The sequence below is a fragment of the Psammomys obesus genome, unplaced genomic scaffold (assembly GCF_907164565.1).
Source record: "Psammomys obesus unplaced genomic scaffold, mPsaObe1.curated_primary_1811, whole genome shotgun sequence".
Classification (NCBI taxonomy): Eukaryota; Metazoa; Chordata; class Mammalia; order Rodentia; family Muridae; genus Psammomys; species Psammomys obesus.
The window spans coordinates 15872771-15895717 of record NW_026596101.1 but is presented as its reverse complement, the minus strand read 5'-3'; the positions used below and the strand labels follow the sequence as shown (position 1 = coordinate 15895717).

The following is a 22947-nucleotide window of genomic DNA, read 5'->3' as shown; positions in this document are numbered from 1 at the left end:
AGCTCAGTGGTAGAGCATTTGCCTGGGATGCCTGAGGCCCTAGGTTCAATTCTCAGTTTGACAATCAATGCATCCTGGGCAAGGGGCAGGAGCTGCAAAGGGAAGGTTTCTCTCCTTGAGCTCACAGCCTGGAAGGGAGAAGCATGTCAGCCTGTAAGTGGAGCCGGACAGTTGAGCAGCAGAGCGGCCATTCAGGGGGATTCCCACTGAGCCATCTTCCACAGGATGTGGTAAATTCATTCCCAGCCAGGGCACATGTCCTGAAGCTGCCCTCAGAAATCAGTGGCCGTATTGCCATATCCACTTCTCTTCGGTGTCACAGGCTGGATCTGGTGAAGCGTTACCTCAAGGGCTTCTTGTTCTGACAAAGCTCTGCCGATAGAAAGGCAGTGTTATGTGGAGGTTAGGAGCAGACTCTAGCTGCAGGCTGGTTGTAGTTTTATTTTGCTTCTGCCATTCTGGGTGTTGAACCCCAGACCTCACCATACTATACAAGTAGCTCTGCACTGCGCTACAACCCCAACCGTTGTGCATACACTGTTGAGTGAGGCATTTGACCTCTCTGCCTCAGGTCTCCTTGTCTATAAAATGCTGAATCAACTGCAGTTAAGTTGATGGGAGAACTTTAAGCTTTCACCCACAGGAAGTAGCCTGGCCCTAATGGGCTCCCAAAGTGGGGATCACCACTGGTGGTTCATCATCTTGGGGTTCAGTTGTCTAAGTTCAATAACTAAGCAACTACAAACTATTCCATTTTAACATTTTCCCTCCACAATAAAGTTTAGCTTGAATGTTTATCAGTTTAGGCATTCCCACTGCTTATTTGGTTCTTTGAAATGCTTTGTTTCAAGTTAACTACTTCTTTTAAAAAGTGGACAGAACACTTAGAGAGGAAGCGATCCTAAGGGAATTGAGGTCTAGAAATAACTGTTCCAAGGGCACAAGGGCCCTCTTGTGCTCTACCAAACAAAGAATAAAAGTCCCGTTTACTTGTGTTAACTGTGCAGTGGATATTCAGAGACGGACTTAGGCCCCTCCACAAAGACAAACAATAACATTATAAAGTGATCACTTACTTGGGAAAATATTCATTTTGGTGGTGAGAGGCGCCAGTGCACTCAGTTCAGAGCATGGCTAGGACAAGGGCAGCGGTACCCTCACTTTGTCCTCACCTGAGCTGATCAGACGATGGTTCTCTAGGTCCACACTCCCCCTTGTGTGTGAAAGTGAAATCTTGCTCAGAACGTGAATGTATGGAATGCCCAGCAAAGATACAGACTAGCCAAGTAAATACCTGTCTCTTCTTCTCTTAGTCCAGGAGTGTTATTCTGACCCAGTTTGACTTAACTGTGTCTATGAGCAGATTTTTCTAACCTGGAAAGTGAACTACAGAGTTTTGGTTTTCTTTTTTCTTTCTTTCCCTTCACCTTATTTCTCTTTTTCTCTCCTTCTCTCTCTTCCTTTTCCCCTTTCTCATTTTTTTCTCTCTCCCCTTCCCCCTTTTCAGTGTACATTCTCTGGTACCTAGAGACTTGCTTTTCATTGGCTTATTTGGTTTTGAGTTTTTTTTTTTTTTGAGACAGGATCTCTTGTAGCCCCTGCTAGGCTTGACCTCCTGATCCTCCTGCCTTAGTTTCAAAGGCTGGACCACGGGAATGGCCACCATGCCTGTTTTTGAATTTGTTGTACGTAACTTCTGCCTCTCATTTGTCCCTAATTCATGATCATAGAAACAGGAGTGTATGTTCATAGACAGTTTGTATATGAGGACAGAAGGTACACACGGTTTCTATAATCTAGAGCCACTGGATTAATCTTGTAGCTCATTGTTTCCAATTTTTAAGTTATATTCTTGGTTTATTAATACTCAGATGGAAGTCCCCCCCTCCCCAAACTAATGATTTGGACTGGATATTTTTAGACTTCAGTTCCTAGGAGCTTTTGTAAGTTTCATCTTTCTGGCCCTTTACAGTGCTCTATGCTAATGCCTCTCACATCCCCTTACAGTGGACAGGAACAAAACCAAACACACAGAGAGCAAGGCTGACCCGGAGGTGACCTGTTTCTCAATAGAGCCACTCAGAGCAATGACTGCTAATAATCAGAGTCACCCTTTATCACAGCCTTAGCTGGAAGGCATTGAAATGTTGCCCAAGGGCATTTCAAATTAGCACTGTGTGTATTCACCGGAGGGGCGTAGGTGTGGATATTGTGTTTATGCAGAATCTGTTAACAGTCCCATCACCAAGCCATGCCCACCCACCTGTCCTGCCTGCCGCCTATCAGAAAGTAGCTTGAACTGTATACGAAGCCCTCCAGCCCCCTCTCTTTCTGCCAGGGCTTTAGATCATGCATGTTTGGAGGCCAGCATCAGAAGTCTTTCTTAACTAACCCACCTTTTTTTTTTTTTTTTTAATTTTTTGAGACATTGTCTCTCATTGAACCTGGACCTTGCCAATTAGGCTAGACTGACTGACTAGCTGCTGGTAAGCTTCAGGGATTCTCCTCTTCCCAACATGTGCCCAGATTTTATGTGGGTGTTGGGGATTTGAACTCAAGTCTTTATGCTTGAACACAAGCATTTTATCCACTGAGCCATCTCCCAACCCCCAGATCCAAAACTAAAAAAAAAAAAGGTTCTACAACCATCTAACCATCCACCCACCGATCCATCCATCCATCCATCCATCCATCCATCTATCATCTGTCTATCTGACTATCTACATTGTGTTTATGTGCATGTGTACTGTAGCGTGTGGAGGTCAGAGGTGTATTTGGAAGCCAGTATTTGAACTCAGGTTGGCAGGCATGGCAAGTGTCTTTCTCCACTCAGCCATCCCATTGACCCCCAAATCCAAAATATTTTTAGTGTCAACCTGATGCTCTAAATAAAATTTAATCCTTAATTGCATGAGGTTGCCTTAAAGAGAATTTGATACCAAATTTCATGAGAAAGGTCGCAGTCCAAAAGCTGGTAAACTAAAAACTTCGTAAAAATGTATCTTTTGGCCACGTGTGTATAAGATGTAAATGAAAAACAAATTAAATTTCATGTTTTTATCTAGGTGTCATTCCCCAAGATAAATAAATATATAAATGAACATATATTACAACATTATTTTAAAAGAGTAAAAAATTTCTAATCCCTTCTGGTCCCAAGGTTTTCAAGTAAAGATCCTGTATACTGAGTGCCGCCTTTGCTGGGTCCCTCCAGGTCCCTCCATATTTAATTACATTTATGTGCTTCCTGAAATGACTTGTCTAACACATATGAGAGAGCATATGATCAGGCAAAGAAGAGGCTAATTGGCAAAGTGCTATTGACGAAGTTATCGAGGAGACATTTGAAATCGCCTGGAAACGCTAAGGGTCTGTGAAGGAAGTAGTAAGGCATAGCGAACGTGTAGAACGTTTTCCAGGGCTTAAGAAGAGGAACTGTGACTATTGTCCCCAGCTCGCTGTAAGGAAATCCATGTCCAATTTGGACATCAATGCAAAAAAAAAAAAAAAAAAAAAAAGTGAATTTGCTACTTTAAAACATCCCGCAAGATCCAGAGGAGACAGTACCACTCTAAGGAATTAGTGAGGCTGAGCATTTCTTTGATCCCTTTTTAAGCTCTGTAAACTTTTATTAAAGTCTTTGGGCTCCCTCTTGTGGCTCTCTGGAATAATTTCAACCTCAAGGAAGCCAGCCTTTTCTTTTGCCATAAGGATGCTGCTTTACAAAAAAAAAAAAAGGAAAAACTTGCTGTTGCTTTTCTTTATAAAAGAAAGAGAGAAAAATAGGGAGAGGTGAAAAAAGGGAGGAAGAAAAACATGGTTTGATAGAAGCCACATGTGGAATCCTATTTCATAGGAATAGCCGGTGTGGATGGGACATCTGTCCCTTTGGGCAGCAGGTAACACCTTGTCTCCATGCTTGGAATGCACCTCCCAGACAGGAGTCAGCGCCAGGCCATCCCTTTGCTCCCTGTATAAACAGACTGTATAATTCAGTGTGAATGCTCAGACTTCCCTGTTTTGGAGGCGCAGTTCTTTATAACAAAGAGTGTCCTTTCCACAGAGCCTGGAATGGGGTATGGGTTTTATTAGAGAAACTCAGCAGTCGTTCAACAACTCATTGCTCTTCTTGTCTATGTCCAGTTACCTGTCTCTGGAAACTTGATCGACCTCTACAGCAACCAGGGCCTGCCACCCCCAGGCCTTACCATCAGCAACTCTTGTCCAGCCAACCTTCCCAACATAAAGAGGGAGCTCACAGGTACGTACCTATCACATATGCCTCTTACTGTGAGAGTCTACGCTGTTCCTCAGTGGACAACATTATCAACGTAGTAGCAATGTTTCCTGTCCAGCTAGCAGATGTGCTTCTAGCGTCTGTGGTGCCTGAGACCGTGCAGTAATTTAATATGCAGTATTGAGATGTCAGGGTACCAGTTTTCGGTGTTTGCTGAGAGCCTTTGTCTGTGACTGCTGTGCCCTTTGGGTTGGGGTTATAGGCAGTGTTCTCCCCTGTAACATGCCTCTCCCCTACCCACTGTATATTTTGCTTGCCAAGCTAAGGGAGATTTGAGTTTGAGGATCCTGCTTTGAACTTTCCATCCGAGCCCTCATTTGGGATCGGGTAAGAATTTATTTCTTACATCTTTAGATGCCTCCTGCTCTTTTCACTGTATTGTGTGTAAGAAATTTATTATAGGAGATATAAATCATAAAATGAAGCCATCAGAATGTTTGCTCTTGAGGCAAGTGTGAAATTACCTATTTTGCCACTTTGTTTGATGCTTTAGGGAAGGCATTTGACCAATAAAACATGACAGAAACTGTATTAGAACCAGCATTCTACCATGGTGAATTTTATGGTCCTTGGCCCAAATCCCTTTTTATTATTTAGTCCTTAACCTCTTTCAGAATTGGAGGCAGGAGTGAGAATATGGGGTATGGATTTGTTGTAAGGATTCTTACCCTATCTGAAGGCATTACTACAAAAACTATTTCAGAAAATTTTGACAGAAGAAAAACAGGTTGTTTTTCTTTTCTTTTCTTTTCTTTTCTTTTCTTTTTTTTTTAGAAAGCGTTAATTGGGGTTTAAAAGGTAATTTATTAGTAAACAAAAACTATCAAGAGTAAAACCATAAAAATTATTAAGGAACAATGGAAAGTGAAACTTTATGCTCCTATGTGAGAAAAAGAAAGAAAGAGAGACAATGATTTGGATTGACCATCTGAATGTAGGAAATTCTGATTTTAGTTCCGCCTGCATCTGCATACATACATGCACCTGTAACTACGGGTTTCATGCTGACATGGGTATATTCTGAGAAACAGGTCACATGATTTTATTGTGGTATGAATGTCACAGAGTGGCTTTACATAAACCAAGAAGGCTGAAATATCATTAAATGATGCACTCTTAATTATATTAACTAATCTACATTCTGTAACTATTTCAGTGCCATGTGGCATAGATATTTACATTTGTATATAATATGTATACATATATACATACATTATAGTGTGATGAATGAATTTGCCTCAGAAGCTATAAGTCTTGCCATTTTGTGGGAAAATCGCTTTAGCATACTATTTCAAATGCTACTTTTGAAGGGAAAATGACATGGTATAATAAATCTCAGAATCAAAAACAGTATAATTTTTTGGTATTTTTATTTGTTCCTCTCAAGGCAAAATAAAAAGTCACTTGACACCAAACTATCAGAGAAGTTGCTATTCAAATAGGACTTTTCAAATATAATTGCCAACAAATGCTTCTAGACCCTTCCTGACTTAGGTTTCCATAGACAGACAAGCAGTGAATACACAGTGACTCCTAAGAATTGTGATTTGATTCGGTTCTAGTAGGTCCTGACAGAACTTGGCTTCCCATCCTGGGGGAAAAAAATTCTCATCAGCTAGTCAGAGGCCATGGAGAACAGACTGAGAAATATTTCCACTCAGTTTTCATGTCACTGCATTACAAAAGCATAAAAATACTGAAAAGTTGTTTGGCCTGAAAATCAAGCTTGACTCTTAATGATAGAATGTGCTATCACGAGCTGGAGAGATGGTTCAGTGTTTAAGAGCATCCACATGGTGGCGCGCAACCATCTGCAATTCAGGGCTCAGGTGATTTGACGCCCTCTTCTGGCCACCCTGGGCATTGCAAACACATGGTGCACAGACACAAGGAACCACTTAAGCACACAAAATTAAAATAAATAAATCTTTAAAATGACATCAAGTAATTTCTAACTATTTATTTTATTACTTTTAGTACTAGAATGTAGCCTCGCTGTGTTGTGGCTAGCTCTCACTTACCTCATCTGGTTTGTGGAAACTGAGTTTTGCAGAGATTTAATGTATGTAGCGTAAGAAGAAGCAGAAATCTGTAGAAGTAATGATTTGAAAAGTAGTGTTTTCATTAGCTTACCTTGAGCTAAGCTTCAAATGTTCAGAAGACATGCTTTATGATTTACATTGTTGTGCCTCTCAAAGTTCCAGTTTCTAATGACTTCATTCACGTGCACAGCGTGTATTTTCCCCACAGAGTCTGAAGCAAGAGCATTGGCTAAAGAAAGGCAGAAAAAGGACAATCACAACTTGAGTAAGTTTGCTTTATTTACGTCCCTGGCACTCGACCTTAAAGTCAGCATTCTCCCTGCATCAAAAGTTGCTTCCAGTAATTTCTCTAGTTGTTAAAGGTACAGTGAGACTACTTCTGAGAGATTTTATTTCAGATCACTCTATCTATCTATCTATCTATCTATCTATCTATCTATCTATCTATCTATCTATCTATCTATCATCTCTCTATGTATGAAGGGCATAGTGGTAAAGTAACCTCCTCCCAATTTTATAAAGTTTGCCTGTTAATATATTTATTAATAGATTATATAGAGAGAGTCAGGGACAGAGAGAAAGAGATTTCTATTTTTGAAGAACTATTTTTGTTTATTTGCAGTTGTAGGCGTGTGTGTGTTCGTGTGTGTGTTGAAAGGGAGTCTTCATTCCCAGCTACCCAATTATAAGTACTGCTCACACTGGAACTTATAGCAAAAGGGGATTTGGAGATCACCTTTTCCAATGAGATTTCAAGGTTAAAAAAAAAGAAGACCAAAAAGAAAAAAGAAAGAAAGAAGGATCAAAAGAAAGAATAAAAACACATGAGGAGGGCATAGTGGGTAAATTAGTCCCCCAATTCCATGACGTTTATCTGTTTCTCTAAAACATTTTCTAACTTCAGTACATTTTTATGAATGGAGTTGACTGGGTTTAGAGGTAGGAAGATGGGGAGTCTCCGTTTGCTTTTTTTTTTTTTTTTTTTTTTTTTTTTTTCCTAAATTGAAGTCTGAGAGCATGAGTCTTCTATAGAAACCTTGCTTTGGATTTCAAAGAAGAAAGAAGAGCAGCACTGCCCCAACAGCCAGATGCATGCATCGCTTGGGGGTGTTATTTTCCCCAGCTTTTTCCTGTGCAGCAAGGTGAACTCAGAGAAGGAAAGGAGGCATAGCTTTGCATGCTTCGATACAGCATGTCTTAGTACCCATATTCTGCTGCCGCCTTTTGTTTATTTATTTTTGTTGAACCGTGTGTGCTCAGAACTTGGTATTAATTTCTTAAATGCTGCCACATGGTAGTTATTCTATGTTCTGACTCTTCCGAGCCATCTCACCACTGTGGTTTGGTGTTGTTGGTGGCTTTCTCAGATCCACCGTCCTAGAAATGTTATGTTGACGCCCTGTGCACGGAGGGTTTGCATCTCTGTGCTGGGAACTGAGAAATACCCCGGTGAGGGCCCCATGCCCTGTGTGCTACGCACATCAGCTCTGTCCTCCCCACTTTCCATTTCCATTTGAGAAGCTTTCCTCGTTGTTCACCTAAACATCTGAGCTTGCAGGTTAGAAATTTCCCTCAGAGTCCAAATAATTTTGCTCAGAGACAGTCCTCCTCTCAAAACTCCCTGAAATAAGATAATGATGTGGTATCGAAGAGCCATGTAACTGAGAAACAGGAAATGAAGTTGGATCCCAGCAAAGGTGGTGCTGTGTTAGTCCCCACCAGCGCCTTCTCGTTCAAGGTTGTCAGGAAATTGCAGATGGGGCTCACCTCTCAGTTGGAGAGCTGTAAAAACAGTCTTCTAGCCTAACTCCTGGGAATTAATGCTTGGGGTCCTGTTGATCTTGACTCAGCCCTCCCTTTCTGGGAATTAGCTTACGAAAGTACTTGCTGAAACATGCGCATGAGTGCCTGAATGTCTTCAAGTTGCTCTTCCAGCCATGACAAGTTGTGGACTTCCAGTTTGATACCAGGCAATTTTCTATCAGAGTGAATTGGACAGATGGCTTTTCTACCAGTGGGCGCATTCAAGTCAGACGTCAGGTGCCACATAGTAATTACGGAGAGGAACAAGAAGGAAATGTTGGGTACCACACCCCATTATGAAAGGAAATGCATTGGAGGGGTGTAACTACTTGGATTTGTGGGTACACAGGCCAATATCTAGAAACCAGTTGCCCCAGGCATGCAGATGCTGGCTATAGAGTTCATTTGACCTTTACCTTCATTCACTTTACGGTGTGTGTTCCTTAAGTTTTATGAAGTCCTAACACTTTTATAATAACTGTTTAAGAGGCAAATCCTACACAAAAGGTAGATGTGTCGTCTCTAAATGTTGACAAAGGAAGAACCGCAAAAGTGTGCAAGGGAGTGAGAAAAGTCAGGTAGAGAATGTTTTAGTAAAGGTACTGTTGGTGTATTTACTGTGCCAGGCTCATGTGCTTGCCTGGCATGCAATGGTGAAAAGTAATAGGTGGATAGTAAGTGTTACATTCGGAGTTCTGTGAGAGGATGAAATGGAGCCCAGTAAATATATTATCACAATAGGCTTGAGGGTAGTGGGCCATTTTGAATAGGATGACCTGGGAACTCGTAGAGGTAAATCTGAGTTGCCACCTACAGGAGGAAATGACTCTTTAGGGATCTGAAGGAAGAGTGTTCTAGGCAAAGGAGATCGCTTATGAAGATGGCCAGTGTGTATCTGGCATAGAAGTGGGAATAACAGAGCCAGTGGGGGCAAAGCAGAAAGAACACAGGCACATTACCAAAGATGATACCATCATGCTGGAAGAGGAGCAAAAAGTGGTATCAGCAGGGCAGGGCCCACCAGATCCTTGTAGGCTACCTAAAGGATCTGCCTTTTCCTTGGATAAACTAGGACTGGTGGGAGCAGGGCTCAGGGTTGACACGACCTCACTTAGGATTGAGTGGAGACCCTCCCTCTGACCTGACATGGTAAAGGGAGCAGAGGGCTTGTGGGACTCAGCTGTGTCAGTTAGGAGGCTTATGATAAGCCAGGCAAGGGATGGCGTTCCATTGCAGGAAATAGCAGAGGTTGCTAGGGGACAAGGTCAGGAAATATTTTGATAGCAGAACGTATTAGATGATAGATGTGGAAGATGGGAGGAAAATGGTATAGAACTGATTGCAGGGCTCCGGCCTAAACAGTTAGAAAGATGCTGTTCCTAATGAGGTATGTTACCATTTAACCTGAGGGAAGGTGAAGTTGAACTGAAAAGAGTGGGAGCTTGTGTCTACAAATCCCTGTAAATCAGCACCATTTGCTGTTATTTAGTATGCTGTTCTTGTTTCTTATATCTCTAGAACTCCAATAATAGGAATTAGCATTATATGTAGATATGTCTTTATGTGCATCTTTAATCATTGGAATAATTACTTATCTATGACAAACTGTTATTTATATTGGGAAAACCACGAATGACGTCCAGTTATCTACACGTGCAGAATACTAGGGGGTGAAATATAAGTAAAAATATTAGACCTTAACTTATTTGGGATTTATTTGCTAGATTAGATGAGTTGAAAACATTTCCTGTGTTTACTAGGTCATTGTCCCCTGAGAGTGATAGCCGTAGTGGGTGTAGATCACAGGATGAGAATGCTCACAGGATGCATTATGACATAAATGACGCATTACCCAGTGTATGGCGTAAATGACACGTTACCCAGGATATGACGTAAATGACGTGTTACCCAGTATATGACATAAATGATGCGTTACCCAGTGTGGCAGCCATTTGCCGTTTAATGCCTAGAGCATCTGAGTTGTGGCTAGTTCAAACCGGGCTGTGCCAGAGAAGAGCTGGCCTGGTAAGACACTTGCCTAGCCTGTGCAAAGCCCTGGCATTAATCTCCAGCACCACACACAAAAATATGCTGAAGCATAAAACGTTTTGATTTCCAAAGCATAGTGTGAAGAAAGGAATGTGTACATTCTAATTTAATTTTTTAATACTCATTACCTGTTAAAAATGGTACTGGCTTACACAGAATAGATTTAATGAAATATTAAAGTTAATTTAATGGCTTTCCGTTTTCTAGTGTAACATGGCCACTAAATCATCTAAAATTACATATGTAACTTGTATATTTATTTTTTTGCCAGTCCTGGGCTAGAGGAGGAGTTTCTGTAGATCTCATAAGCAAAAATAAAGATTTTACTGTTTTAAGTGGTAAAAGGAAATCAAAACAAGAATGATATTTTGTGACCAGAAAAAAATTACATAAAATTCAAATTTCAACATCAAAAGGTAATTCTACTGCTGTACCTGAGCAGGTATGCACTGCCCAATTTATGCTGTTGTTTTTGCTATATTTTTAATTGTGTCATTGCAGATCTGTGTCCATTTTGCCAGTACAAATTTGCTTTCTCTTCAGTTAAACAATGCAGATGTGTCCAGTTTTGAGGTGTAACTGAGGATCCAGCCCAGATTTCAGGGTTGTTGCAGAATTAAGTGGGAAATTGCATATCCACGAGCGTTATAAGTGAGGGCACTCAGAAGGCAGCTCATTTCTTCTTAAAGTTCATTACCCTCCAGCACCCCAAAGTAAGAGAAGCGCAGGGGGACGTAGGCTCAAGTTTACATTGTCCTGGCTGGTGGAGCCAGTGTGCACATGCCTTTAATGAGATGTGCTGACCGCGTGTGTGCCGCTGTTACTAATGGCCCTTTCCCATGCTCTTTTCTTGAAGTTGAACGAAGAAGAAGATTTAACATAAATGACCGCATTAAAGAACTAGGTACTTTGATTCCCAAGTCAAATGATCCGTGAGTACAATTGCATGTTAATCTGCATCATATATTTTCACACCTTTCCATTTTCTCCTATGTTGCAAAATATGTTCTTAGAGAAATTAAAGGACTCTCCCTCCCCTTTTGCTTCCTTTCCTAAGTATTTTCTTTGGTTAATTTAACCAAACTAAAAATTTAAGAGAAATATGCTGAATTGTACAAGGATTATTGGAACTGAGGCGGTTAGCTTTGAGTATGAGGAACAGGGTTTATGGGAATCTGAGAACTCGGCAGAAAATTTTGAGCTTGGGGCCGGGGGAGGGAGGACTTTAAGGGCCATACATACAAGATCCCAAGAGCTGTTAAGGCGAGCTGTGTAGGGTGTGTGAACCTTCACTTCGTAGCATCACTAAGTGGGCACTGATGAGCAGATACTGGAAGCATCAAGTTCAGTGGTACTGGGAAGACAAGTATCAAATGTTCTTATGAAAACTTGCATATTCTTGGTATGTTTTACCAATCCAGGGGGAAAAAAAGCAATGGTTAATCCTCTAATGAACTACACGTCAGCTGATCTGTGTTTCAGCCTTTGGTCCTCCCCCGCCTCCTTTCTCAGAGATAACAGCTAACAGATAATTTCCAAGTCTTTCCTACCACGTTATCTGCCACGTCAGCAAACTGGTCAACAAATATACAATTTTTATCCATTAGAAATTGGCCCATTTGAGGTAAAGGGCTGGGGATGTATATATTTTAATGGCCCCCACAGGCATTCTATGAAATTAGCCTTTGAATATGACCTTTTAGCTATCTAATAAAAAGTAAAGATGCAATCAAGCATTATTCATGCAAGGCTTATTAAATTCACGAGTCACATTATTGTCGGGGAATTTGTAGCAAAATAAAATAAAACCATTACCTATTGTGAGGTGGTTTTGATGAATGTGCAGCAGTTTCGTTTTCTAACTCTTTGCTTTCCCAGGCTTCAAGGAGAGACATTTTCAAGCTGGAAACGTCCACGGTCTCAGTTGTGCTGCACAAATTTATCCTCCTAAAGGCTATGACCTTCATTTCTTATAGTCAGTCTTGCATGGTAGTTGAAATTGAATTCCCATTTCCTGTTCTTTCCCCCCTTTTTAGCATTTTTTTTTTTTAAATTGAAGCGTGGGAATCTCTTCAGTCATTATAAAATTATAGGGCCCCACAGGAAGCTTGGATTTACATGCCCATTATAATAGAATGCTTACATGTTTACAGCTTGAACCAATAGGGAGCTTTCATGATAGACATTGTCTTAAGATAAAACAGACTGTAATATGGATAGTGGTTTTTCCAAACCAGGTATCTAGAGTGTGCCTTGGATCTGAAATAGAGACACACGATACCTGATTAGTTCCCGTGCATGCTCGTTCCTTCCCCCAGAACGAGTGTACTTTGGTTGGTTTTATATATTTGGGGAATATATATACTTCTGCATGAAAAAAAAGATTCCTCTAAATTACCTAAAACACAATATTTGAATCTATGTTAGCCAAAAAACACAATTGAGTCTCACCCCACTGCCAGATAACTGAGAGGAATACTTCTTGAGAACAGAGTGGCTAGCAGCTTGGCTTGAAAAGCCCAGCTCTGGCTACTCACATTGGTGGCCTGTGTGAAGCCCTGTCCATTGCAGGTGTGTTTCTAGATGGCTGGCACAGCTTCTGTGACTTTGATTTTTAGTCTTGATAGTTGGTCCCTGTGCTCACTCTTGGTTACTTGGGACGCCCCCCTGGGCTGCCATTTTTGATGCTCAGACACTAAGGACCCACTCCAGAGACTCCTCTGGGAGCTGTAGCTCTCCTTCTCCTTGGAGAATGCCTATTTTGTTCTCCAACCAACCCATCTGAGTATCGGTTACTAGGTGCCTTGTTTCAGTGGCCTGCCACTCACCTATTCCACATGACACTTCTGCTCTTACTAGCTGTAGATGATGGGGTTCATGATTCTGCTTATACCAGATAGATTCTGATTTTATCATCATCATTGTCATCACTATGTTGAAGATTGTCTAAAAAAGGGATTGGGAAGATTATTTCCATAAATTCAGTTCATTTTTCATTGTTTGTTCTGAGGTAGTCTAAGATTTTTTTTTTTTTTAGTATAACTTTGTCCTACTTTGCGTTCCATTGTTGTGATAACACCTCGAGCAAAAACATCCTGTTAAGGAAGGGTTTTATTTGGCTTTCATGTTCTAATCATAGTCCATCATTGATGTAAATCAAGACAGGAACGTGGAATCAGGAAATACAACAGAGGGATACAGAAATGCTGCTTAGTGGCTTGCTCTAGAAGGCCTGCTCAGCCTGCTTTCTATTATTTTCCAGGACCACCTTCCCAGGAATGTCAGAGCCCATATAGTCTGGGCCCTCCCACCTCCATCATGATCAAGAAAATGTTCCGACAGGCTTGTTTACAGGCCAGTCTGAGGGAAGGACTTTCTCAATTGATATCTCCTCTTCCCAGATGACCCTAGCTTCTGTTGAGTTGACCAAAACCTAACCGGCATGAAACTGAAAGTCACACTTTTGATGATAGCTGCTGAGGTTGGAAATCCAGGGCGGTATCTCCCCAGGTCTCTAACCATGGCAGCTGCAGTTAGCGTGTTGAACTCTGAATACAGCACTTGTTTCAGTATTGAGTAGTAGTCTCAAGTTCATATACAGCAGCTCATCTCCTTTGAGTTAGTTCCTCACCTACAAGGCTGCTCGCATACATGTAGTGTCCTTAATTCGAAGATGAGAAAATGGGTACATAGAGGGGTTAGGTGATGGCCAGGGTAATTCCTGAGAAAAAGTCAAGATTGGTATTTTTCACACCACAGACAAGCGGTGGGGGCTCATGGGACTTTGGTTGTTCCTCTTATCCTGTCCCAGCAAGTAAACCTTTATATAGTCCCAGATATATACAACTATTTAAGGCAGTTTACAAATAAGATTTGGTAATCCTCACACACAAATACTTGATTTCACCTGGCGAGGGGTCTGTGCCCTAGATGGAATTCTCCTGTACTGGCTTCAGCACAATGTCTCTTCCTTGTAAAATGTGTTCATCTGGAGGAAGTAAGATGATGTATACCAAAGGAGTGACCAGTGACCAGTGCAGGGTGAACGCTTAATGAGTTTTAGCCATGACTTATGTGCAGTTGCCACTCCAGCTGGACTTTGAATACTGAATTTTCTTTGAACTCCAATTCCTAAAAGGGTCCATTGTCCTCCATCTCATCACAGGGACATGCGGTGGAACAAGGGAACCATTCTGAAGGCCTCCGTGGACTACATCCGGAAGTTGCAACGGGAACAGCAACGTGCTAAGGACCTTGAAAACCGACAGAAGAAGCTGGAACACGCAAACCGGCATCTGCTGCTCAGAGTACAGGTATCTGCCGTGTGCCACATAAAGTGATGTCAGGACAAGAGGAGGGACAGTGTAGGGAGCCCTGGGAGCTGGAGACATGGTCTTCATATAGGTGGTCCTTCTTGTGTATAGGTCCCGTATTTGTGAGTTTGCCTCCTGGTGAAACAGTATTGGTAACTCCAAATTAATATTGATGGCGCTTTCACGGTCACTCTTGGACATGTGCAGAGTGGCAAATTCGAGTTGCCTGCAGGCTCTTTTCCAGAAGGCTGAGTACCCAGGTCAAGGTCTTTTTGTAGCAGCTCTCTGAATTATAGCCTGTTGAATGTCTTGCCTTCTGTCTTCCACCGTGTTGTCAGTTTGGTTTCATCTTTCTGTGGCCCCCAAGCATCATAAGAAGGTTACGATGTGCTGTCTGGGTATCAGAAAGGCCTCACCCAGGCAGAAGTTAGTAGTCCTGGATGGATGTTCAGTGCAAATGAATCTACCCTGCATTATGCTTTAAGATGTACATCATGGTCATTAAACACCCTTCTTCCCGGTGCTTCTCACACTTTATGTCTCCCCAACGGTAACAACATGATTGCTACCACTTCGGTGATCTTCAGCCAAGGGGCCAGAAGGCAGAAGGTGGTCATCATCTAGGACTGGGCTTTAGAATCCAGGAGGTTAAACAGAGACTATATGTACTATGAACATCTTTCTCTTCCCTCCTCTCCTCCTCTCTTTTTTAATTTGTTGCCTTTTATGTTGCATCTCTTATGTAGAATGGCCTTAGGTATTTAATACCTGGTCCTTAGTGTATCTGTTTATAAGGTAGCTTATGCTACTTCCTTATTAAACTATTAAAATAATAGTATGTTTTTCCAAAGAGAAGCCAAGTTTTGTTTTGTGTTGAGGTTCAAAACTCACACATTCGTATTAAATATGAATGTTGTGAAATACGGGCCTTGGCAATTCCATGGCAAGCCCCCCTGGCTTTCTTCTGTTGACTGTGAGGCTGGCTCCAGCACTCATGCACTATTGTAGGGAACATCACTAATTAGGCAAGCTCCACAGTGCCTGCCTCCGCGCCTCAGAGCTCTGCATGAGATTTAACAGCTTTTTTAGACACAGGAGCAACTGTTTGAATCTGTTGATAAACACTTGTAGTTAAACAACAAAGGGTACGGGAAGAGATGCTTGCATCTCCTTGAGCTAACTTCTTTGCCTGTGTTTTGAAAAGGCAGGCTGCGCTGTTCTTCATGTCGGTGGAGGGTTCCGAGAGCCTGTGTTTTCAGCCAAGGCCTGGGGCCTTCCCTTCATTTTCAGCCTAAGTGGTGCATGCACAAACCTTCATGGGAGAAAGAGCAGGAAGTCTTATTCTCAGGGGAATTGTTTTACTAAATAGCCCAGGGCTTCAGCACATGGCCTGAGAGGCTCGTTTCTGGAGCTGGTCTAAAGGAACAGGCAAGCATTGGCGTGGTATCTCATGCTCCTGTGTCTCTCACTAGTCTTGCTCCCTGAGTAGGAGCTCACAGAGCCAACAGTTGTACCACAGACCGACCGTGGCTATCCCCATGCTCGTGCACCAAGTTGAGAGGCCAGGCCACGCGCAAAGTGCCTTTCCTCTCTGATGACTCAAAGGACACATTTCCCATCTATGTTTTATTTTAATTTGTTATTGTTTCACAAACATGGGAGAGTATTAACACATGGAAGGAAAATTAGGCACGAGTAAGAATCCCTGCTGTTCATTTTAGGAATGTGGGGGATTCATCAAAAGCTAAGAGGGGGAGCATGGTTCCAAGGCCTCTTAAAATGGGGTCTTAGAAATCACAGACCTAAGTGTGTCAGTCAGCTAGTACCTCTACTAGCTGAGAGTGGCAGAGGTTAAATAGCAGGAATTAGCTTTCTCACTGCTTTGGAGGTTGTCAGTCTCGGGCAATCAGACCTGTCAGTGAGATGGGCTTCGTTTACTTCATCTACTCGTCAAAGCTCCCGTGGGCCGGTCTCCTCATAGTTTGAGGTACTGGAGCTGGGGCTTCAGTGTCTTCATTTAGGAGCCCAGTTCAGCCCCTGATAAGAAAGTACACATGGTAAGAAAGTATTCATGTTACAGATGAGCACTTGCCAAATTAAAATAATAATAATAATAACAACGATTTCCCTTTGCCAGGGTGAGGTGTGTTAGATTTCCTGAAGCCCTGCTTGCTTGTGTGGGACCTGGAGAGTATTTGCATTCACCCCCTAAACTGTACTTCATGGCACCATTGGTGTCTTAGTAACTTCATTGCATCTGGAACCCAAAAGAAATACCTGCTGTTTCAGTCACACCCAAACAATGTATTGAGCATGTATGTCTTCACAGCTTTCTGATGGTTTGAAGGAAATGCGTATAACTGAAAAATAAGCATTTTGTTTGATTTTTTTCGGACCCCAACCCTTACTAAGTTAATTACTAATATACAGTGCTTCTACACACTGTACAGTTTATGGAAATCTTGGGGTGGGGTGAGGTAAGCCGCCCTCGCCTCCCATTCCATGCCAAGGCTCATGAGGTCCTTGTCACTATAACCTCTCCAGTAGCCCATTTGGCAGTGCTATGAGGCAACCAAAAAGTGTGTAGATGCATGGCCACCCTGGAAGTGGGGAGCTGTGCTCCTGAAAAGTATGGAGCACATTCATGTGGAAACTGGGGATTGAAATATGTGTAGCACACTCGCCCTGAAACTGGGGACTGAAAAGTATCTAGCACAGTCTCCCTGAAAATGGGGATGGAAATATGTGTAGCACACTTATGTTGAAGCTGAGCACAAATAAACAAACAAACAAATAATAAATAAATAAATAGATAAACGTATAGCGCACTCATGTAGAATCAGGAGACTGGGATTTGATAGTTGAGAGAATCATTTCCCTTGAAATCTTAAAATATCTCCTAATCAGTTTATATACCATTGTATTACTAGTTACTCAGTTTTGTATTTCTATTAGCTCTCATTTTACATTTTTATTAGCATATATACCTTGTACAAAAAGCTGGGTTTCCTTAGGGTGTTTCCATACATATATATCATGGACTTTGCTCAGTTATATACCATCTCTTCATTAACTTCTCTTGTCCTGCCTAGCTTCCTTTCATTGGCCCCCTTTATCCTTTCCTGAGTATCCCTTTTACTTCCATGTCTTACATGTATAAACTTTTAAAAATCTAAATTCCACATATGAGAGAAAACACACTATTTGCCAGAGTTTGTCTTATTTTATTACACTCAGTGATCTCCAGTTGCATTCACTTTCCTGCAAATGATTTCAGTGTTTCTTTAGAGCTGAAGAAAGCTTTTGTGTAGGCGTATCGCATTTTCTTGATCAGCTCATCTGTTGATGAACATCTAGGTTGACTGCATCCTGGCCACTGTAAACAGCACAGCGATAGACATAGATGTGCAAGCATGTCTGTGTTGCGCTGACTTAGAGTCCTTCGAGACAGTAACTAAGGTTATGATTGGGGAGCCATGGGTAGTTCTGGTTTTAGTTCTTTGAAGAATGTCCACGTGGACTGCTATAGTAGCTACATCCATTTACATTTCTACCTGTAGGTGGTTTTTGTTTCATCTTTTAATGATGGCCTGTCTGACTTGGGTGCTTATCCTTGTCTTAATCATTAATATCTGTAAGAGAGTGTTTCTATTTGCAATGGATTTCCTATACTACCAATGCCATCTGTCTTATACTTTGGGAAGATTTTATTTTTGAAATTTACTTTGACAATGTATAGTTATCCCCAGGTCTGGTGTTTTAAAAATAGAAAATAGACTTCAGCTATTAAGCAGCCTCAGGTTCACAGTACCATACAATGCAAGCCCTCCACACGCCATCCAACCATGTAGCCCCTCCGATCATAGGACATGGGCACCACAGTGGCCCCTTTGTTAGAACTGGCTTCTCCTTATCCTCCAAAGCCTTAGGTAGAGACGCTCACGGTGACATACATTCCGTGGGTAGCAGCCCCTAACACCAGCCTGCCTGGTTTCGCTGCGTGAAAGGCGGCTGTGAGCACGTGCCTGCCTAACTCTCTAACTTTGACTTTATCGTAGGAGCTCGAGATGCAGGCTAGAGCGCATGGACTTTCCCTTCTCCCATCTACGGGTCTCTGCTCGCCTGATCTGGTGAACCGGATCATTAAGCAAGAACCGATTCTCGAGAACTGCAGCCAGGAACTTGTGCAGCACCAGGCAGACCTGACGTGTACGACGACCCTGGATCTCACGGACGGTACCATCACCTTCACCAACAACCTCGGCACCATGCCGGAGAGCAGCCCAGCCTACAGCATCCCCAGGAAGATGGGCTCCAACTTGGAAGACATCCTGATGGACGATGCCCTCTCGCCTGTTGGTGTCACCGACCCACTGCTGTCCTCAGTGTCCCCAGGAGCTTCGAAAACAAGCAGCCGGAGGAGCAGTATGAGCGCAGAGGAAACAGAGCATGCGTGTTAGCAAGCCTGCCTCGCTCCGCCTGTGCACGAACTGCTTCCTCTCTTCCTCGATAGACTTCATAATTTCCCTGAAGAGGTTTTCTTGATAATTTTCCTTTAATATGAATTTTTCGTGCTTTATCAGTAGCCCAGGATATATTTTATTTTTAGAATTTTGTGAGCCAGACTTGTATATTCTATTTTACAACTACAAAGGCCTCCGAAGTATTGTACCATCAGCGTGCAGTATCTGTGAACTGATTTCTTGAAGCGTGAGTTTTCTGAGCAAGGGGATTTTTGCTTCAGAGAAATGTCTGTCCGTTTTCATTCAGGGGAAAACTTGGTGTGATCTGCCTGTCTGTGACCTCCTTGGAAATTTAACACGTAAAATTCAATTACAAGAATGTAAAGCAACCAAAAGAAGAAAACAAAGAAGATGATGATTAAGAAAAAAAGTGGAAAAGATATCCAAGCCTTTTCCGCTTTATAAATGAGTCGATTCCCTGGTACCGCCTTAAAGACACAGCGCCATCCTGGCGCCACTTAGTCTTCTGTGCCGGAAACTACTTTTAAAAAAGAACATATTATGTAAAGACAAATATTGCAGTCATTTTCATGAGGATTGTCTGGTTAGAGAATGCTAACCCAAACTGAAGGAAGTTATTAGACCAAGGCGTGAAACAGAGGGTCCGACCTGCTGGCTTGTATTGGGTGCAGTTGTAGTTTTCCTCATAATAAGTGTGATTCAATTTTTCATGAGATGTGGAGTTTTTGTTTTTTTTTTAAGTTTTTTGAAACGGAAATGAATGTCCTCTTTGAGTAAAATATTGAGGAGCACCGGAAGTTTGTTTCACTTTTTTTTTTTTTTTTTTTTGTTTTCAGTTTTGCTTTTGATAAAGACAACCAAACTGGGCACATTTCTAATTGGCTTTACTACTTTTATTTCTAAATTATGTTTTCACCATGTTGATTGTATATATTCTTTATTATCATCATTTTTTTCAATGTTTTTATTAATTTTTAAGAACATGCATCTTGAAATGGTGAGTTTTCGATATTTTTACAACTCACCGGTGGTTCTCCGCATTCTTTGTACACCCTCGAAAGACTACTTTTTCGCAAGGTCTTGTGTTCAAAGAGAGCTTTGCAAATATTTTGTATATTCCAGTATCACTTGAAACTGTTTTTCAACACATTTAAGGTATAGTAGTATTAATAGGTTAAAAACCAGGCTTTCTAGAAAAAAAAAAAAAAACTTACATATGCATTTCTAGAGTATGAAAATAATTATATTCTTGATGATTGATAACCATAGCATTTACCATGCCCGTGATGGTCATTTAAATTGGGATTTATTTCAACAAACCAACTGGATTCTTTTTAAAGAGAAAAGATAAATACTGTATTGGCAAAATACTTGATAACAACATTTTAACAAAGTGACAGCGTTGTAAAGTTAGTTTCTGTGCATTATGTACTTGCATAGCCCTATGCAATAACTATAGAGTTACATGTATCAAGTCTAGCTGTTTTATACAGATGACATATAGTGTTACAAGCCAGGCTGTTGAATGGAATTTCTCAGTAGCAGCCTATGATTGAATAGTGAGTGGCATAAAGCATATCCTTTCAGAATGAAGTGCCTTAAAAAAAAAATATCTCAGCAGTCTTTTTTGGACCAGCACTGACTGAACTGTAAAGGAAGAGAAAGTTTCAAGATGGTGTCTGGAGTGAAGAAGGAAGATGTAGCCTGGTGCCTCTGTAGACATTCTAAGAGCTTCCAATTTCCCTTCAGATATTTTTAATATGAAATCTATTTTACTGACAGTGCCAAATTCTTTCATCAGGAAACCTTTTTCAGGAGGTTTTTTTTTTTTTTTTAAGTGTTTAAATGTCAAATGTGAATTGGTGACGGGTGATGGAGAGATCCAAGAGGAGTGATTGTCAGTTGTATGAATGGATGGCCTTGGTGAGAGTCGTCAAGTGTGCAGTCCCTGTGCATGTTGGGTAATGCGGATCCTTGGAAACACTGATGATGCTATCCAGTCTTGTAGCTTTATTACTTAAGGGGGTAGGGAAAATAAGTTCCCATTCTTTCGACTCCCTTAAGTGTGTGACTCTTTTCCTAGAATAGAAATGCAAATGTGCATGAACAGATAATTGTACCATAGTGTTCACCGATACAATCATAGCATTGTCTGTTTTTCTCTTCATATTTATGTGGGGGGAGAGGGCTGGATGCTGAAGCCGAAGATCGTAATGCTATGATGCTAGTTTTTCTTAGCTAAAAATTCTGACTTTTTTTCTTCTTTTTAAATAATTGAACAAGGTTTTACATGGTTGACTAACTTATGGCTGAGTGACCATGGCCGAGCCGGAGCAACTTTTCTAGAAAGCTTTGTTGAGAGAAAGTGTGTATGGCATATTGCATCACTCCCCTGACTTGTAGCCCCTGGGCTCGCCATCGCTGACTTCCCTAGCGCTCTCCTCCTCAGATACAGCTGCCCGGAGAGGCAGGCGTGCCCTTCAGAGGTGGCAACATGGGGGTGGTTTTATTTCTTTCTTTTGTGCCAGCCAGAATGTGGATTCTTTCAGGGACTGGTTAAGCCAATAGGCAATGTGTTCACCCACTGTTTTTAAGGAGAGAACGATCCATGCCACTCCCTCACCCCTGGGTGCAGAACTGTGACTCAGGGTTGGACCTCCATTTGGAGCGCTCAAAATACCAAAATTATCCGCCTGCCTCCGGGTAAGGTAATGGAAATACCAAACCTTCTGACTTTGCCAAAAAAACTACACAACCAATCTGGTCATATCCAGAGCATGACACAGTTCAGTCTGGTTGTTTGTAAACAATAAAGCAATAAGAACAAACAAAATACATAGGACATTAAAAGATATAAACAAAGCACAAAGGAATGCACTTATTAATATTTTTGAAAAATGCACTGGGGAGAAGTTGATATTGATAATAGTATAAAAAAAAAAGACAACAACAAGCCGACGTCTTGACGAAGACAGCAAATGACTGTCTTTTGCGGACACTTGCTACTGTAATGTTAATAACAGCCCCCACTGTTGGGTGCAACAGTACTTTCTGTATGGTCCACAGCACTGTATATTATGATTGATATTAATGTATCCAATGAAATAATTGAACTGTTGTTCTTCATAGCCTCATTAAAGCATTTGGTTTTTCACATCGTGTTGACCAGTTGTGTGTGGTTACTGCCTGTTTTGACTGGTGTCTACCTCTTCAGGACAATGGCGGCACACATTTTCCCCCTCTGCTCATGAATAAGAAATTACTAGGAAAGTGTAATTGCTAGCAGCACTTTGTTTAGTTTAAATGTCACTCGAAGATGGTACTTTTTTGGTTCGAAACATTTTTGATTACTTTATGACTTACTCTCAAATGAACTATAATTATGTAGCATTTTCCCCCGTTCTGAATTTGGGGAGCCTCTGAACTCCCAGAAGCCAGGAATCCACTTTAGATATAAGGGGTTTATGTAAAATATTTCAGTGAGAGGTGACTTTATTAAAGAGGAGAGAAATTGTCAGAGAAACCTTTGCATATTTACTGAAAAGATCCTGGGTTTTTAAAATACAAATTTATAATAATGAATACTTAATATACCCAGCCCGCCAGCTCCTTTTTAAAAAAATACAGTACTTATGAATCATTTGATAAATGTTAGATTTGAATTGGGAAGTGTCAGACAGAACAGGTCTTTATTCCCCAGCCAGACCTTAAACTTCTGCCCTTAACCAAAAAAAAAAAAAAAAAAAAAAAAAAAAAAAAATCTGCTTAAACCTCTGGAGAACTGGAGAAGATACCAGAAACTTGCTGTAATGCTTATGATCCAACTGTCGGCTCTGTCTTAAGCTCAATTTTTCTCAAATTGTAATATACAGTAATTGAGGCCTTTCTTTTTCAGAATTATTTGAATTATTTATATTTCCATAGAAATATGACTGTATGATGTCTAGAAAATGTATGTG

General features: G+C 41.3%; 1 protein-coding gene across 2 annotated transcripts in view; it reads left to right on the top strand.

Moving 5' to 3' along the window:
* Nucleotides 1-19780, top strand: part of Mitf (melanocyte inducing transcription factor) — an 81602-nt gene extending 61822 nt beyond the window's left edge. The window contains exons 5-9 of one of the 2 annotated variants that reach the window (XM_055628535.1): nucleotides 4144-4261; nucleotides 6548-6604; nucleotides 11048-11123; nucleotides 14357-14504; nucleotides 18563-19780. In XM_055628535.1, coding sequence (XP_055484510.1) covers nucleotides 4144-4261; nucleotides 6548-6604; nucleotides 11048-11123; nucleotides 14357-14504; nucleotides 18563-18964 — 801 coding nt within the window. In that variant the 3' untranslated portion in view covers nucleotides 18965-19780. Of the gene's footprint in view, nucleotides 1-4143; nucleotides 4262-6529; nucleotides 6605-11047; nucleotides 11124-14356; nucleotides 14505-18562 lie in introns of both variants that reach the window. The other variant, XM_055628533.1, reaches the window with a different exon arrangement.
* Nucleotides 19781-22947: the final 3167 nt, after the last annotated feature.